Source organism: Eptesicus fuscus, chromosome 10 (genome assembly GCF_027574615.1).
Source record: "Eptesicus fuscus isolate TK198812 chromosome 10, DD_ASM_mEF_20220401, whole genome shotgun sequence".
NCBI classification, from domain to species: domain Eukaryota; kingdom Metazoa; phylum Chordata; class Mammalia; order Chiroptera; family Vespertilionidae; genus Eptesicus; species Eptesicus fuscus.
The window spans coordinates 78,887,314-78,904,974 of NC_072482.1; the positions used below are offsets into that span (position 1 = coordinate 78,887,314).

Genomic DNA, 17,661 nt, shown 5'->3' on the forward strand with positions numbered 1-17,661 from the left:
ATATAATTTCAGTGTTGATGAGTTCAGACATCATTTATGGGTAAACGGGGAAATCAGGGTTTTATTAACTACTAGACACAGAGTAAAGGCTTAACCAGCATTTTACAGTCAATGCTGAGTTGTTATACACGAGTTGTTTTTACTTTGGTGATTTTTTTCTCCTCTCTCTGAGTCCAGTGGAAATTTAAATGATCTTTCTCAACCTTGTATGCACTCAATGCACTTGGGGGATCTGGCAAACTTTCATTGGTAGTAGACCGTGGTTCTACTAACTGTCTCTCAGAGAAGGTGGGGAATGCCTACTGAAGGAAGCATTTGAATATTAAGGGATAGTACTTTTACCAACTAGCTGAGAGTAATTTATCTAAAATAACTAATCTGGTTACTGAACAGTAGCAATGACCCACACATCTGGAGCCTTATTTGAGTTCCTATCTCTACCCTATCCGTGGGATGTGATCTTGGCAAAATCCAAGTGACCTCCCTACATCCAAACCCAATGGGGTCCTTTTGGCCTTATCTTGGTCCACATCTACACAGTATTTGATATTGCTAACATCTCCTTCCTCCTGGGAAGTTTCCTCTTTTGGCTTCCACTATGCCAAACTCTGCTGCTTCTCTACCATTTCCAACTTCATTCTCCAGTCTCCATCCCAGACCTATTTTTTGAACACTTTTGAAATGTTCATGTTTCCTGACGTGCCTTCATTTGGCCACTTCTTAGGTGTTACTATCAGGGGAACCTCAAATTTATATCTGCTTACTATATGATGACAACTCAAATATATACCCGAACTTGATTTTTGCCTAAAAATCCACCTTCAACAGGTGAGGCACCATCATCTGTATAACTCCTCAGTACTTCAAACAAAACATATTCCAAATCAAAATGATGATCTTTTCACTCCCAAATCTGAATGATTTATTTTATTTGGTGACACTATAACCCCCATTCAGTCTTCTAAATTATACTCATCCTGACTTTTTCCTCATGAATCAAAAACAGTCCTACTAGTTTCCTCAAAAAAACTAAAAATGGAATTCCCATTTGAGCTAGTGATCCCACTTCTAGGAATATATCCCAAGAAACCAGAAACACCAACCAGAAAGGATATATGCACCCCTATGTTCATAGCCGCACAATTTACCATAGCTAAGATTTGGAAATGGCCTAAGTGCCCATCAGCAGATGAGTGGATTAAAAAACTACAATGGAATACTACACTGCAGTAAAAAAAGAAGGAGTTCTTACCATTTGCAACAGCATGGATGGAACTGGAGAGCATGCTAAGTGCAATAAGCCAGTCAGAGAAAGATAAATATCACATGATCTCACTCACTTATGGAATACTAGAGGCTCAGTGCACGAAATTCATGCATGGGGAGGTGCATCCCAAAGCCCAGCCTGCACCCTCTCTAATCTGGGACATCCCTCTCACAATCCAGGACTGCTGGCTCCCAACTGCTCACCTGCCTGCCTTCCTGATTGCACCTAACCGCTTCTGCCTGCCAGCCAGATCACTCCCTAACCACGCCCCTGCCAGCCTGATTGATGCCTAACTGCTCCCCTGCAGGCCCGGTCGCCCCCAACTTCCCTCCTCTGCCGGCCTGGTCACCCCCAACTGCCCTCCCTTGCAGGCCTGGTCCCTCCCAATTGCCCTCCCCAGCTGGCCTGATCCCTCCCAACTGCCCTCCCCTACTGGCCATCTTGTGGTGGCCATCTTGTGTCCACATGGAGGCAGCCATCTTTGACCACATGGGGGCAGCCATCTTGTGTGTTGGAGTGATGGTCAATTTGCATATTGCTCTTTTACTAGATAGGCTAGAGGCCTGGTGCATGGGTGGGGGCCAGCTGGTTTGCCCTGAAGGGTGTCTCGGATCAGGGTGGGGGTTCCCTTGGGGCATGGGGTGGCCTGGGTGAGGGACCTGTGGTGGTTTGCAGGCTGGCCACGCTCCCTGATGACACAAGCGGAGGCCCTGGTATCTGGGATTTATTTATCTTCTATAATTGAAACTTTGTAGCCTTCAGCGGAGGCCAGGGCAGGCCAGGAACTTGGCTTCCTCCATCGCTGGGTAAACCCAAGCCTCCTGTTCGCTCCGTGGCCATAGCCATTTTTGTTGGGATTTATTTATCTTCTATAATTAAAACTTTGTAGCCTTCAGCAGAGGCCTGGCCAGCCAGGGTGTGCAGGAAGGTTGGCTTTCTCCATTGCCGGGGAAACCCAAGCCTCCTGCTTGCTTGGTGGCCACAGCCATCTTGGTTGGGTTAATTTGCATACTCGCTCCTGATTGGCTTGTGGGTGTAGTGGAGGTATGGTCAATTTGCATATTACTCTTTTATTAGATAGGATAATGAACAATATAAACGGATGAACAAAAACAGATCCAAAGACAAAGAAACATCGATCAGACCATCAAACCTCAGAGGGAAGGTAGGGGAGGGTGGGGATAAGGGAGAGAGATCAACCAAAGGACTTGTATGCATGCATATAAGCCTAACCAATGGACACAGACACCAGGGGTTGAGGGCATGAGTCGGGGAGTGGGCGGGGGGGGGGGGGGCGAGGGGGGCAATGGGGTGATAAGGATACATATGTAATACCTTAATCAATAAAGAAAAACAAAAAAACAGTCCTATTAATTTCAGCTCTTAAATAACTCTAATATCTGTCCTATTTTAAAAACAGTTTTACCAAAGTAGAATTGACATAGTATAATTTGCCTATGTTTAAAGTGTATATATTAAAGTGTAAAAATTTTTGAGATATGCATATATATATATATATATCCATGAAACCATCACCACAATCAGGAGAATGAACGTATCCATCACCCCAAATGATTCTTTATGCCTCTTTGCCATCTTTCCTTCCTGTTCATCCCTACATAACCCCACCCACAAGTAGCCTCTATCTGCTTTCTGGAACTATAGGTTAGTTTTGCATTTTCTATATAATTTTACATGAATGCACTCTTATTTGTCTGCTTTCTTTCAGCCAGATTATTTTGATATTCATCCATGTTATGTGCATATTAAAGTTTTATCATTTTATTGCTAAATATTATTCCATTGTGTGGTCATGCAACCATTAGTATATCCATTCACCTGTTGATGGATGTTTGAGTTGTTTTCTGATTTTTTGAGCATCACAAAAACAAGTGCTATGAACATTCTGGTACAAGTCTTTATGTGACAATATGCTTTCATATATCTTGGGAAATATTTAGGAGTGGAATGCCCGGTTCATATGGTTGGTGTATATTTAGCCTTTTAAGAAATTGCCAACCTGTTTTCTAATGTGGCTGTGCCATTTTACATCCTCATCAGCAGTGTGTAAGAGTTCCTGCTGCTCCACATCCTTGACAGCCCTGGGTATGTCAGTCTTTTTCATTTTAGGCATTTTAATAACTGTACAGTGCTATCACATTGGGGATTTATTTTGCATTTCCCTGGTGTCATATCACACTGCAACTCTTATTTGAAGCCCTCGTTCATCTCCAGCCTGGACTATTATTGGACCTAATTGGTCACTCTGTCTCCAGTTTGATCTACTGAAAATTCCTTTTTCCTCCTTTCTCTGTTTATTTTTGTTCCAGCCTCCTTTGTGGGGTCTTCCATTACTATATTGCTTCAATATTGCTGTTTGCTCCAGGGTTTTGGATCATCTTATTCTAGATATGACTGCTGGTTTTTTCCCTATTCAGCTACAACTATTTCAAACATGATGATGGTTCCTAGTGATTCATCTCTCTCCTAGAGCTCTGCTGATCCTCAGATACACACAACCAATTGCCTGCCAATTACACAGCTTCCCTAGACTGCTTAAGATTGTAAGAGTACCTTCAACACAAAATGTCCAACAGAGAACTCAGCATCTCTTCTAGAAAACCTGTTCTTTTTCCTGTAACCAATAACTTGGTAAATGGTATGGACATATTCTTGTTATTTAAACAAAACAAAACAAACAAAAATGGAATCACTCTTGATATTCTTTTTTTTTTTAACTTAGCCTTCACATTGAGTATATCACACAGCTCCCCAATTTTAAAATGCTTAATATCTTTCAACTCCATTCTTCCCTCTCCATTCTCATGGTTTTATTCTCTTCATTCTTCACCCATTTGACTGCAGCAGCATCTGAACTTGTCATAAATCTACCTGTTGAGTTGCCACAGATCTGATGGTGTGATGGTATGAATACCCTTCATTAAAACAGTAGTTCCCGGTAGCTTTTAGGATAAACTTGAAACTCATTAGCTTATTTCATAAGGCCCTTAATGAACCAGCTGTGTATCTCTCTTGCCCCATCTGATAATTTTATGTCCACATCCATCTTGTTAGCCTGTGGATTTACTTATATTTACTAAAGCGTTTCCCAAACTGTGCTCAGTAGGCTAGTAGTGTAGGAATGGAAGGATTTTGGTGATCAAAGAAGTTTGGGAATTTTTGGGCCAGAGTTAAATATTCTTAACTATTGTGCAGAGCCTCTAACATGCGACCTGCTATGTCTCTCTTACATGGAGCAATGTATTCAGCAGTATTCCAATTTATTTGGTGCACAACCAGTTTTTATCTAAACTGGGGAGTTCCTCTAGGGCTTCACATTTCAAAGAAAAGCAGTTGGAAAATGATGTATCATGTATTATGCTCTGTGAGACACTCCCTACTTTTACTTCTCTGAAATGTCAAAGGTGCTTTTTATCTAGCAAACTCCTCAATTCAGGGAGCTGACCTCTCTGTTGGACTTAACTGTCTCTCTCTTCTGAGATTCCTCACCTGCCTATCTCTACACAGCTATTAGCTTTCTGTCCTCTAACCCAGTGGTCAGCAAACTCATTAGTCAACAGAGCCAAATATCAACAGTACAACGATTGAAATTTCTTTTGAGAGCTGAAATCTGACTTCTGCGCATGGGCCACTAAGTTTCAATCGCACTGTACGTGTGCGCCCACACGTGGTATTTTGTGGAAGAGCCACACTCAAGGGGCCAAAGAGCCGCATGTGGCTCACGAGCCGCAGTTTGCCGACCACTGCTCTAACCATCGATCTGCTTGTCTATCACCCCATTAGACTACAAGCTCTCTGAAGTTAAGAACCTGTCATAGACTTCATTTAGTTCCTGCATAGTACTTAGGAGATGCTTGGCAGGTATTTGTTAAATGCAGGAATGAAGGATGATGCAATGTTAAACCTAAATTTCCATGAAATGTCACATTAGCATGGTCAAAATTAATTAGGGCTAATTATATAAACAGAAGTATCAGAGTTTCATTTGCAGATATTGGTCATGCTATAGTACACAGAATTGGGGAAATTATACTTAAGTAACAATAGCACCACACTAAGACATAATAGACTTGGATTTCTGTCTTGGTTGTGAGATCATATATATACATACTAGAGGCCTGGTGTACGAAATTCATGCATGGGGGTCCCCTCAGCCCAGCCTGCACCCTCTCCAATCCAGGACCCCTTGGGGGATGTCTAGCAGTCCAACATCCCTCTCACAATCCTGGACCGCTGGCTCCTAATTGTTCACCTACCTGCCTGCCTAGTTGCCTCTAACTGCCGCCCCCCCCCCCCGATTGCCCTTCACTGCCTCTGTGTGCCGGCCTGATTGCCCCTAACTGCTCCCCCTGCTGGCCTAGTCACCCCTTACTGCCCCCCCCCCCCGCCAGCCTGGTCGCCCTCAACTTCCCCCCTCTGATGGCCTGATCACCCCTAACTGCCCCGCCCCTGCTGGCCTGGTTGCCCCCAACTGCCCCCCCCCACCAGTCTAGTCGCCCCTCACTGCCCCCCCCCCCGCCAGACTAACCGCCCCCAACTCCCCCCCCTGCTGGCCTGGTCATCCCCAACTGCACCCTCTGCTGCCTGGTCACCCCCAACTGCCCCCCCTTCCGGCCTGGTCACCCCTCACAGCCCCCCCACTGGCCTGGTAACCCCATGCAGCCTACTGTTCAGTTGTTTGGTCGTCCCTCACTAAACACCCCCCCCCCCCCGCCCGCCCACTGGCCTGCTTGCCCCACGCAGCCTGCTGTTCAATCGTTTGGTTGCCCCTCACTAACTCCCCTGCCAACCTGGTCACCCCATACAGCCTACTTGTTCAGTCATTTGCTTGTCCCTCACTAACCCCCCTGCCAACCTGGTTGCCCCACACAGCCTACTTGTTCAGTTGTTTGGTCGTCTCTCACTAACCCCCCGCTGGCCTGCTTGCCCCATGCAGCCTGCTGTTCAATCGTTTGGTTGCCCCTCATAACCCCCCTGCTGGGCTGGTTGCCCCACGCAGCCTGCTTGTGAGGGTGTGATGATCAATTTGCATATTTCCTCTTTATTATATAGGATTTGTGATGTTTGAATCTGTTTCCTTTTCTGTAACACCAGAAAAAAAAAACACCTGCTGATATGAACAAATTAAATAAACTTTGTGAATGTGTTTTTAAAATGTCTTGGAACCACAAAAATATTACATCATTCTTAATCATTTATTTTCACACACAAATTGTTGGCATTTTTAAAAAGCAAAGAACCAGTAGCTGTGCTCTAACAACCCCTAGAAATTCTACCTGTGGGCCATTCTAAAGCAAAAGCTTGGCAAAATAGGAAGAAAAGAAAATCACACAACCTTTTAAAACCTACTGCAGGATATAATTTTACAATCGTAAGACAGCTTTATTCTTTCAAATTAAGCTCTCAGTTTCAAAAGAAAATGACAGAGAACCATTTAGTTCTTCAATCAGTCCTGTCTAACCTAAACCACAATAATATAAGCCAAAGAAATGACTGTATCAATTTTTCACAGAATTGGTGAGTACCTAAAATTACAGACAGGGTCTTCCTCATGATTAGGCCCACGAGAGCTTTGGAGAACATGATTAAGGCTCACAGTGCACTATTACTATAGAAACTCACCTTGTTTTTGGATTCTTGAGAGGGTGAATGATTTCCATTTCCCATCATTATGGTTTTGATTGCTGACAACGGAAGCCATTCCTGAACCCAGATCGTAGCTGACTTTTATGTGCCCGTCAGTAAGTTCTACACTCATGAAATCTTTCTATTAATAGAGTGAAAACATAGCAGTGATTAGATACACAGAGAAATATGTGGTAGTCACTTTCTTTGTGGGGTTGATAATAGGGTCTTATGGCTAAATTACTGAAGGTATTGGTCTATAATTGAACTCCATTTTGAAAATAGAATTGATGTTACCATTTTGCGAATATTTGTGGCTGTGATGTTATGGTGCAAATGGTCACAACCAAATTATTGGGATATGTCCTTTTATGACAGGAGTATAAAGTGGGTTCCTTTAAAAACACATTAAGCAAACTAAAAGGTATGTATGTTCTCTGAAAGAATTTACTAAGAAATATTGACCTGGAAAAAATACAACTTAGGGCTCTAGAAGACTAAGGAAGAAGTTTTTCTGATTCATAATTCCATACTGGGTAATATTTACTGGGTGCTTCTCTTAAAGGATTATACAGGGAGTTATATTAAAAATAAATAATAATTAAATTATACCTATAATTAAAGTTATCAATAAAAATAAATAAGCACACCACTCACTCTTGGCTATCACACAGCCACTACAGACTCCTTTGAACAGTAATTGATAATTTAACAATAATTAATGATTGTATTGGAATACTACGGAAAAGAAACAAGACATTTTCAGTCATGGAAGATGAGCTGTGTATAGCTTTACCAGGTCTTTTGTGGCAAGGTACATCAGGAGAGAACTTGAAGAAAATGTCCTGAACTTGAACATGACCGTGGAGATGTTGGGGTACCAGCGAATGGGTCGGCTGACCATTGCATAGCCTTCTCCGTCAAACTGAATAGTCCCCTCACTATCTTCTACCTGAGGACTAAAGAAAGAGAGTTCACATGAATCAGAAACTGTCTACTTGGCTCATCAGTATTCAATATGTCAAACTGTCTTCTGAGACTCAATTTTAACCTGTCAAAGGCAGGAACCATATCAAATATACGGTTATCTCCTATACTTCCATATCTCTCCGTCTCCATCTCCTCTGCCATCATCTTAGACCAAGTAGCCACCATCACTTACCTGGACTGTAGTAAGTATTTAGTAACTAGGCCACTGATGTTTTAAATGCTTTACGTTTTGTTAAAGTACTTAGTGGATGATTATATTGGTATTTAAGTGTGTCAGTGGTGTGAACTAGTGGTGTTTTTGGATGGGCTAAGAATGCATTATTCTATTTCTAATATATATCACATAACAAGAAGGGGGTTGGATGAAATGGGTGAAGGTGGTCAAACAGCACGAACTTAGAGTTGTAAGAAAAAAACAGTCACAGAATGGACTATAGGTCCCTGCTTTCTGCAGAGGATTTTTCTGGGACAGATCACATGTAGGCTGTGTTGTGGGCCCACTACTCCTGAACTTGGTGTCCTCAGCTGTGTGAGTATACTTTGCATTCAGTTGCCTTTACTTGGTGGTGCAGACATTAATATACTGGGAAGAACTGTGTATGAGCCTATGTGACTTCTACCCCTTTACGAAATCATTTTTCCATTTGCCAATCCTGTATGGGTGAATTCACATTTATGAAGCAAGTGATATAGTAGAACAGATTTTACTCACTCTTTTTTACAAACACATTGTCTTTCCAGCCTTCCCACTTTGCTCTCACTCATCCCTGGGACTAAAATGCTCTTCACAGTCTATCTGCCATCTCTTCTCTTGGACTCTTATTCTACGGTAAGGCTCATGTCAAATGTCACCTCCTCCATGAAACATATCTTGGTGCTCTTATTACTACAATTATGAATATCATGTGAATAACTGTAGTGTACTCAGAGTACACTCTTTAAAAGGAATATTTATTATGTTTCATATTTTGACTATTTTAGCATTTCTCTTTTCCTTTCTTCTTGGCTATAAGTTTCTTGATGGCTAGAACTGGGCTGTATTCATCTTACTATCAGGAGGTTGTAAGCGTAAATCTCTGTAACCTGAAAAAAACCCCTGCTCATTTATGTAGAAGCACTATTATATTTGTGTTAATTCACCTTATACTTTATATACTGAAGGCAAGGAAATCTTTGCAGAATTGATAATTAATGATGTTATTTTGATACATGATATGCACTGCTGAATAGACATTTGAATGCTTTGGATGTTTTGTTGATAAATAGGCTTTTGAAAATCCTACTGATAAATTTACCAAATAAATGTTTAGAGAATCTTGGTGTTGATTCGTGAGTAGCAGAATATTAACATGGACTTCATTGTCTTTGTTGTATTGAAAGGAATTTATAGGCAACATTCCACATTAGATTTTATTGAAGGTTATTGACCAAACCACTTTAACTATAAATAGGTTAGGCTTTCAAACTGTCCTCAATGCCATGTTGACAATTCTTTAATGACAAGAATACATGGGACATTGTAAGTTAAAACTTTTAGAGAGAGAATTTTGTGGGGGATTACTTTTTTTCTCTGAAACTCCAGAGATGCTGAGAAAAATATGTGAAGTGCACCTTGCCACATTAATGGGGGATTTGGGTCCTGGGCATACCTCTTAAATTGAAAATAAAAAAATGCAAACTCCTTAGCATCTATTGATTTTAGAGTTGCTGTGTGTATATATTAAGCTTCCATGTGTTTAATTTGATATAATTAAAACTGTTATAGGCTCAGTTGATTAGTGGGCTCTAAGTTATTTATGCTGAGAAATCCTCCACTGCTAGCTAATTATTGTATATTCTCAATTCAGATTTATCTAAGAATATTTACTCTGTATATATGCTTTGTTTGCTTAAGTATTTTAAAATGCCTACATCCTAATCTCTCCCTTATAATTGATGATGTGTTTTGTAGCACTTTCTCCTGGATTATCTTGGCCCTTTTTTCTCCTTTCCACTTAAGCAGAATCTTTAAGGCCCCTGGGTTTCCACTTGAAATACTTACAAAACCTCACGTGTTATTTGATAAATCCTGCAGGAGCTAAAACTTGCACTAGGATTCTATATTTTGGTAGAAACATAAGTGGCGTGAATCCAGGCTTTGTGAGGCCCGAAGCTTAATTAGTTTGAGGAAAAGCTCTCTTTAAGAAAAAAGAATTTAGGATTATAAGATGGCTACAGAGTAGGTGGAAACGACACTCCCCTCCTCCCAGTGCCAAACTGATTTACAGCTAAATTATAGAGCAATCAACCTGAATAACCAACGGAAGGACCGCTGAACATGAATATTATAACTAACGTTTTACAGGAGAAGCCACACAGAGACTGGTAAGAAGGACGGAGAAGCCGAGAGGGCTGGCCCCAGCACCTACGTGTTGCGGCTGAGAAGCCAAGGGATAAGTCCCTGCTGCAAAAGCCCCTCCTGAGGAGTGTGGAGTCTCAACCCTATGTCAAGTCCCTAACACAGAGCCCCAGAGCCAGGAAAAGGATCCTGCATAACATCTGGCATTTGGAAATCGGGGGGACACTGTCCACCTGGAAGAGGGTGGGGGGGAGTTGCTAAAAACCCAGTTATTCTCTTAAAGGGCCAATACACAGGCTCTTGCTCTCAGACGCTCACCCAGGGCTCCAGTAGAGGGAAGTTGACTCAGGGCATGTGGGAGTCATAAAGAGAAGATCTGGGAGGTGTGGCCCCAAGGAGAGATCTGAACGGTCAGACACTGAGGTCGCTGTGCTGAGTCCCTATCCCACACCACCCTCAGTTGCAGTTGCCATCTTCCTAGGGCCGAGCACGCCTATTCTTACAGCACCAGCCTGGGGAGTGCACTAACCCAGACCTCCAGCTACTGGTGACACTACCCTGCCAAGCTCAAGTCCTGCAGAAAGGTCTGTTGGTTGCACCCAACAGGGACCTTTGAGTGTTGCTTTTCTGGCGAAGCTCTTGGCGGGCACTCTGGACAATCTGGATGATGTGGAATAGAACAGAAAGCCCAGGAATAAACCCATGCCTTTAGGCCAATTAATATTTGACAAAGGGAGCAATACCATATAGTGGGGTAAACAGTCTATTCAATAAATGGTGTTGAGAAAATTGGGCCAATACAAGCCAAATAATGAAACTAGACCACCGTCTTACACCATACACAAGAATAAGCGCAAAATGGATTAAAGACTTAAATATAGGCCATGAAACCAGAAAAATCCTAGAAGAAACATGGGCAATAAAATCTCAGGTATTTCTCATAGCAATCTTTTTTTGGATATATCTCCTTGGGAAAGGGAAACAAAAGAAAATTAAGCTATTTCAAGTTAAAAAGCTTTTGCACAGCAAAGGAAACCATCAACAAAATGAAAAGACAACCCACTGAAGAGGAGAACATACTTACCAATAATACATCTAATAAGGGGTTAAAAGACTTTAACACCAAAAAAAACAACCCAATTAAAAATTGGACAAAGGTCCTGAATAGACACTTCTCCAAAATGGACATATAGATGGCCAAGAGACATATGAAAAGATTCCTAATCATCAGACAGTGTTTGTGAGGCTGTGGTAGGAATGCAGATTGGTATAGTCATGATGGGGAGCAGTATGGAGTAACCTCAAAAAATTAAAAAAGGCACTGCTTTATGACCCTGCGATTCCATTTCTTCGAATATATCAGAAGAAACATGAATCACTAATTTGAAAGACGATATGCACCCCTATGTTCATTGCAGTGTTATTTACAATAGCCAAGATTTGGAAGCAGCCCAAGTGTCCATCAGTGGGTAAGTGGATAAAAACGCTGTATAAATGGTATACATTTATACAATGGAATAATACTTGGCTGTAAAAATGAAGAAACTCTTACCTTTTTTTGATAGTGTGGATGGACCTGGAGAGCATTATGCTAAGTGAAATAAGCCAGTCAGGGAAAGACAAGTACCATATGACTTCACTTATATGTGGAATCTAATGAACAAAATGTATTAACAAACAAAATAGAAACAGATTCAGGGATACAGAGGACAGACTGACAGCTGTCAGAGGGGAGGAGGGTTTGGGGGCTGGGTAAAAAGGGTGAAGGGATTAAGCAAAGGAAAAAAAAGAGACACAGACAACAGTTTGATGTTTGCCAGAGGGAAAGGGAGTGGGGGTGGGAGATGTAGAAAAAGGCATAGAGGGATAAATGGTGGCAGGAAGAGACTTGACTTTGGGTGGTGAGTGCACGATGCAGTATGCAGATGATGTGTTATAGAGTTGTACACTGGAAACCTATGTGGTTTTATTAACCAACTAGTAGCCCATTTGCAGGAAAATCCTGCAAGCGGCTGTTGCGGCCCAGTGCGCTGCCGCCTTTACGGCCACCGAGCCTGCACCCACTCGCCACTGCCGCCCACCCCATTCCGCCCTGTTCCACCCCGCTCCGCCCCACCCCGCCCGGGCTTTCCCTCTGGCAGCCACCTTGCTTTCCGCTTTTCCTCCCTCTTCCTTCTAATTGTCTTCAGTCTTCACTCCTCCCTCTCTCAGCGTATGCAAATTAGCTGCCATCTTTGTTGGGTAATTTGCATACTCGCCCTGATTGGATGGTGGGTGTGGCTTTGGCGGGTGGGTGTGGCTTTGGCGTAGCGAAGGTGCGGTCAATTTGCATATTACTATTTTATTAGATAGGATGCCACCCCAATAAATTCAATAAAAATAAAATAAAGAAAAAGAAAAAAAACACATTATAACTACACAATAGCCACAGAAATGAAAAAGCTCCTGACATGAAGGGAGGTTGGAGTGAAAAGAGATAATTGTCTTAATTGATTGAGGTTAAAATATGTGACTTTTGAAATTTTACACAAACATATGACCATGTCAAAGTACTGCTAGAACACCTCCCTGGGCCTTGCAAAGTGCCCACACAAATTGGAGAAGGTTCTTGAACTTTCATTAGCATCACGGTAAGTCCACCTCTGCACATAATCACTTTGAGCCTGTTCCATCTCATCCACATGAGAATAGAATCCTGCACAATACAACGGAAGCTTCTGTGACCCTCAGGCCAGACCATCACCACTACTAACCTGACAGTACACCCTTTGCAGTCACCTTCTATTTCTCGGAAATTCCACAACCCTATAGGTTTGCCGTCAAAGTATGTTTCTCCCATACAGCCAGTGAATGTAATCACGCGTACGGCATCAGCCTTCTGCAGAGAGAAATATGATGTTAGTTAGAATTTAGAATTTTACTAAAAATCCTCGAGTAACTGTAAGATTTATTAGCAGCAGAACCTGGAATAGTTATTATCCATTCTTTCTGATACTCTTAGTTATGCACATATTCATCTTTTAATCACATTAGCTTTCTGGTTACTTTGTGCTTTATCAGTTTAACACCATTGGTAAATAAACACTTCCTGGCTTCTGATTTGAGGTGAGCCTCTTATCTTCTTTGCGATTCTATTGTTGTGTCTCTAACATGGGATTACTAGGGGAATTAAATTAAATAATTTACTATGGTACCACATACAGTGACTGACACAGAGAAGGTATTTCATGAATGTTAGTGCTCTCACGCCACTAAGAAGATTTCTTCTAGAGATCATGAGAAGGGGCATATATTGACTACATATGAATCACCCTATGATAGTGCTGTCCCCAGTTTTTCATTTCCTGTTACATCCAAGCAGGTTCCCAGGGCAGGGGAATGAAGGAAAGGGTAAATTTGTAAGAGAAGGGAATGTGTTGGCGCTGTTTGCTGGTGTACACAGCACTGGGCCTGGCATCCAGTAGGGGCTCAATAAATATTTGTGGAATGACAACCCTGGGTCCTTCTCACATGGGAAGGTCATACACGTGGAACATAACACAGTCACACAGAAGGGGAATGACAGGGTCCATGCTAGAGAACCTTGTTGTAATCGAAACACCTGTTTGTTTTGACAGTGACATATTACACAGAAATACTATATTCTGGTGCCTCTAACTTTAGAAACTCTTTGTCCCAACGAATCCACATTTATTTAAATAATCTGGGGCTGAGGGGAAGCGGAGTGAATTGACATGTTTGGGTTTTAGAACAAATGTAGGAAGATGGTCACTGAGTAGTTAAAATTTGTAGTGACAATTTTAGGTTAAACTCATGAACATACACATCTTCCTATTGCTGTGAAGAAGGTGCACTGACAGGTAGAAAGAATGCTCATCAGAGCTGATGGCATTTGTGGGTCAGACAGTCCTTGGGATTCTCCGCCATCAGTCAGAGCCTCTCTTAATTTTCCAGAGGTTGATTATTCTACTTGTGGATGCTACTTGCTTTTTGTGTTGCCTTCTTGCATCCTAAAAAGAACCTATATTTTCCTGCCACTGTGAGTTTTCATCAGCATGTTGATTTAGCTACTTGTTTTCAGCTTTCAGTTCATATTCTGGTGTGGCAGTTTCCTAGAGACTCTTGGCCAAAATCATTAAGATTTTCTATAGGTTTTATTTGCCTGTTTTATTGTCCCCTGAGATTGTTCTAAGAAAGTTGCTTTGTTCCAGTGACCTCAGATAATCATAAAAATTATTTAAGGTGTGATTTAAGGTGAGACCATCATGCCTCAGGCATCCTATATAATAAAGAAGTAACATGCTAATTGACCATCACACCCTCACAAAGATGGCAATGCCCACAGCCAATAAGGAGGGAATATGCTAATTGACTGCCATGCCCTCAAAGATGGCGGCACCCACAGCCACAAGATGGCGGTGCTCAGTCCCCTCAGCTCTGCCGGGCCGGCAGATGCACAGCACGGCTGGGCCAGCCCCCAGGTGGGTCCGGCCACTCTGCGCGCCTGCCTCCGGAGTCCCCCAGTCCCCTCAGCCCCCCAGCTGCCCAGGGCCCGCTTGAGGGACGACCAAACGACTGAGCAGCAGGCTGCATGGGGCGACCATGTTGGCAGGGGGGTTAGTGAGGGACAACCAAATGACTGAACAAGCAGACTGTGTGGGGTGACCAGGTTGGCAGGGGGGTTAGTGTGGGATGACCAAACAACTTAACAAGCAGGCTGAGTGGGGCGACCAGGCCGGTGGGGGTGGGGCCGTGAGGGGCAACCAGGCTGGCGGGGGGGGGCAGTTGGGGGCGACTTGGCTGGCAGCGGGGGGCAATTAGGGGTGACCAGGCCAGCAGGGGGGGCAATTAGAGGTGACCAGGCAGGCAGGCAGGTGAGTGATTAGGAGCCAGCGGTACAGGATTGTGAGAGGGATGTCCGACTGCCAGTCTAGACTGGCCGGCAATCGGACATCCCCTGAAGGGTCCTGGATTGGAGAGGGTGCAGGCTGGGCTGAGGGGACCCCCCTCCTTCTGTGCACGAATTTCATGCACTGGGCCTCTAGTTTGTCATAAATGGTATGCACGTAATCTCACTACTCACTGTGGCCATGAAACACGGTGATTAAGAGTGGAGACACTTATAAACCTGTGTTTAATTGCAGCTCTGCCACTAACTGATGTGTAACCCTTGTCATGTCCTTGAACTTCTCTCTTACTTAGATTCATTCCTTAACTCTTGAGAAGGATATTACTTACCTTTTGAGGTTGTTGTGAAAAATAAGTTAATGCATATAAATGACTTAGAATATTACTGAGCACATAGTAAGGACTATATAAATGTTATAAAATTTACTAGAGGCCCAATGCATGAAATTCATGCAAGGGGCTCGGCCCTTGCAGCCCTGGCCTCATCCTGAAGGTCATCTGGAAGGATGTTCGGAAGGTCATTTGGCTGTCCGATCTAATTAGCATATTACACTTTTATTATTATAGATTATTAATATGCAGGCAAAGTAGATATTCTTATCTCCCTTTTCTAGTTGAGACATCTGAAGCCTCAAGGATTAAGTGACTTGCCTAAAGGTCATATTTTAGTAAATGGTAGAGCAGAGGATCTAATCAGGACTGGCTTTCAAAATTCATGGCTTTCCTACTGCTCTGCACTATCCCTATATTTATCTTTCTGGAGAGAAGAAAAAGTTGGCACTATGACTATATAATACTATGTACCATATATATTTATATGCCGTTCTAAGAAATGAGAATGATTTTACCTTGCAGTTGTGGAATCAGTTACAATGCTTTAGAGTCACATCTCATACACAAAGCAAATAAAACAACCTCACTCTGTAAGAAAGTTGATTTCTCATAAATTTGGGGTAACCCTGACTTTTCACATTTTCTGACTAATCTCATCCCAGGATGATTCTGTCAAGCCCAGGATTAACCATTATATTTGGTTGTGCTCTTACATCTCACCCACAGGTCGTTTTCCAGTACCTAATTCCATTTAATCAGCACGAGCTTCTTTAAAATGCAGGCACTCTGCAATTTCAAATGCATAAGGACCTGCCATGGAGCAATTATGAATATTAAGTGCGTTGCTCTATAAGAATGAGGAGAAGAGCAACTTGAAAACTTGTAAAATTAGATCATGATTTGAAAGCTTACGACTCCTGTGATATTTCCCAAGGTATTCATAAATCTTTTAATTAGATGTGAATCTGAACCTTATAGCACTTGATATTAAGAAATCACAAGCTGATTTGGAAAATAAAGTGCCTTTAAAAATCACTTTGATTTTGAGGCAACTAAAACAAGAATATTCAAAAATTGATGCCACAGATTAGGGCAAAACAACAACTGTTTAAGTAAATATATACACAAATTTAAAATATTGTCTTTCCTGTATTGAATATTGAAAGAAGACAATTCTTAATCAACATAAATTCTTGTTTTCAAAAATACAAATTTAGTAAAAGTGACTGAGTTTTTGCTGAGTTTTATTGTGCTTCTCCCAAAGTAATCATGTCAGGAGTTTATAAAGATGAGGTAAACAGGATGGGGAAGAAACACATTACCTTCAATTTCCCAGTCAAGCCACCAACGAAGAGCATTGCATTTGCATCCACGTCTAGAATCGTGTACCCTGGAGGAGACGCTGAATGGTATGTACTGGGCACAATGCTGGCTTTGGGTCCATCCAGGGCCCTCACAGAAATGCTTCCATTTCTCCCAGTTCTTCCAGGGCACGTGTTGAAAGGAAGTGGGAGGAAAAACAGGAAATGAATCATGTATCTCCTTTCTGGTAGCTTCAGATTGAAAAGGTATAAAATGTAGAGACTTGTTTTGGAATATTTAAGAGATAACTGAGTATTTAGCTTCAAAATGTACAGGTTTATTAAACTGCAAATCAAAACCCAGAGTCTGATCTTTGCTAGATGTTTGCTGTCAGAGTCAGCCAGGACCAGTGAGAAAGAGACCGTGACTCTGTGTGTGTCCATTGATATGAAGTGACACAGCAGCAATTAGCTGATGAGATTGCTATTGGTTAAATAAAAAGCCTTTTCTCATGCCTTTACAAAACAGTTTGCTATTTACCAACACATACTATTTAAGCAAGTTTATCGTACTTCCTTTAGCATTTTGACTAATTCAATTCCTGAATAATCCACCCTTCTGCATTATAAACTGAATCATTTCTCCTAAAATCCCTTATTATATCTTGGGCCCAGATTTGCTGAAGTAGTCTTCCTGGAACAGGCATCTTTTACTGTTTGGCATACCATCTTAATGTGTACTGTATAATATCTAGTCTTCAGCATTGTGTATACAAATCATATAAAAGACCTTCGCTTTTCAATTCAATTAGTATGGTTTTGAAAGCTATTATTATTGTATTTGATTTTCTTTCTTGTTTTTTAAGTGGTTGATTTCC

At 41.9% G+C, this 17,661-nt stretch overlaps 1 protein-coding gene across 1 annotated transcript in view; it reads right to left on the reverse strand.

Moving 5' to 3' along the window:
- LAMA2 (laminin subunit alpha 2) overlaps positions 1-17,661 on the reverse strand; it is a 489,326-nt gene that overhangs the window by 42,641 nt on the left and 429,024 nt on the right. The window contains exons 48-51 of the mRNA XM_054722564.1: positions 16,805-16,964; positions 12,995-13,119; positions 7,710-7,872; positions 6,911-7,055 (exon numbers count right to left, since the gene is read on the reverse strand). Coding sequence (XP_054578539.1) covers positions 6,911-7,055; positions 7,710-7,872; positions 12,995-13,119; positions 16,805-16,964 — 593 coding nt within the window. The remainder of the gene's footprint in view (positions 1-6,910; positions 7,056-7,709; positions 7,873-12,994; positions 13,120-16,804; positions 16,965-17,661) is intronic.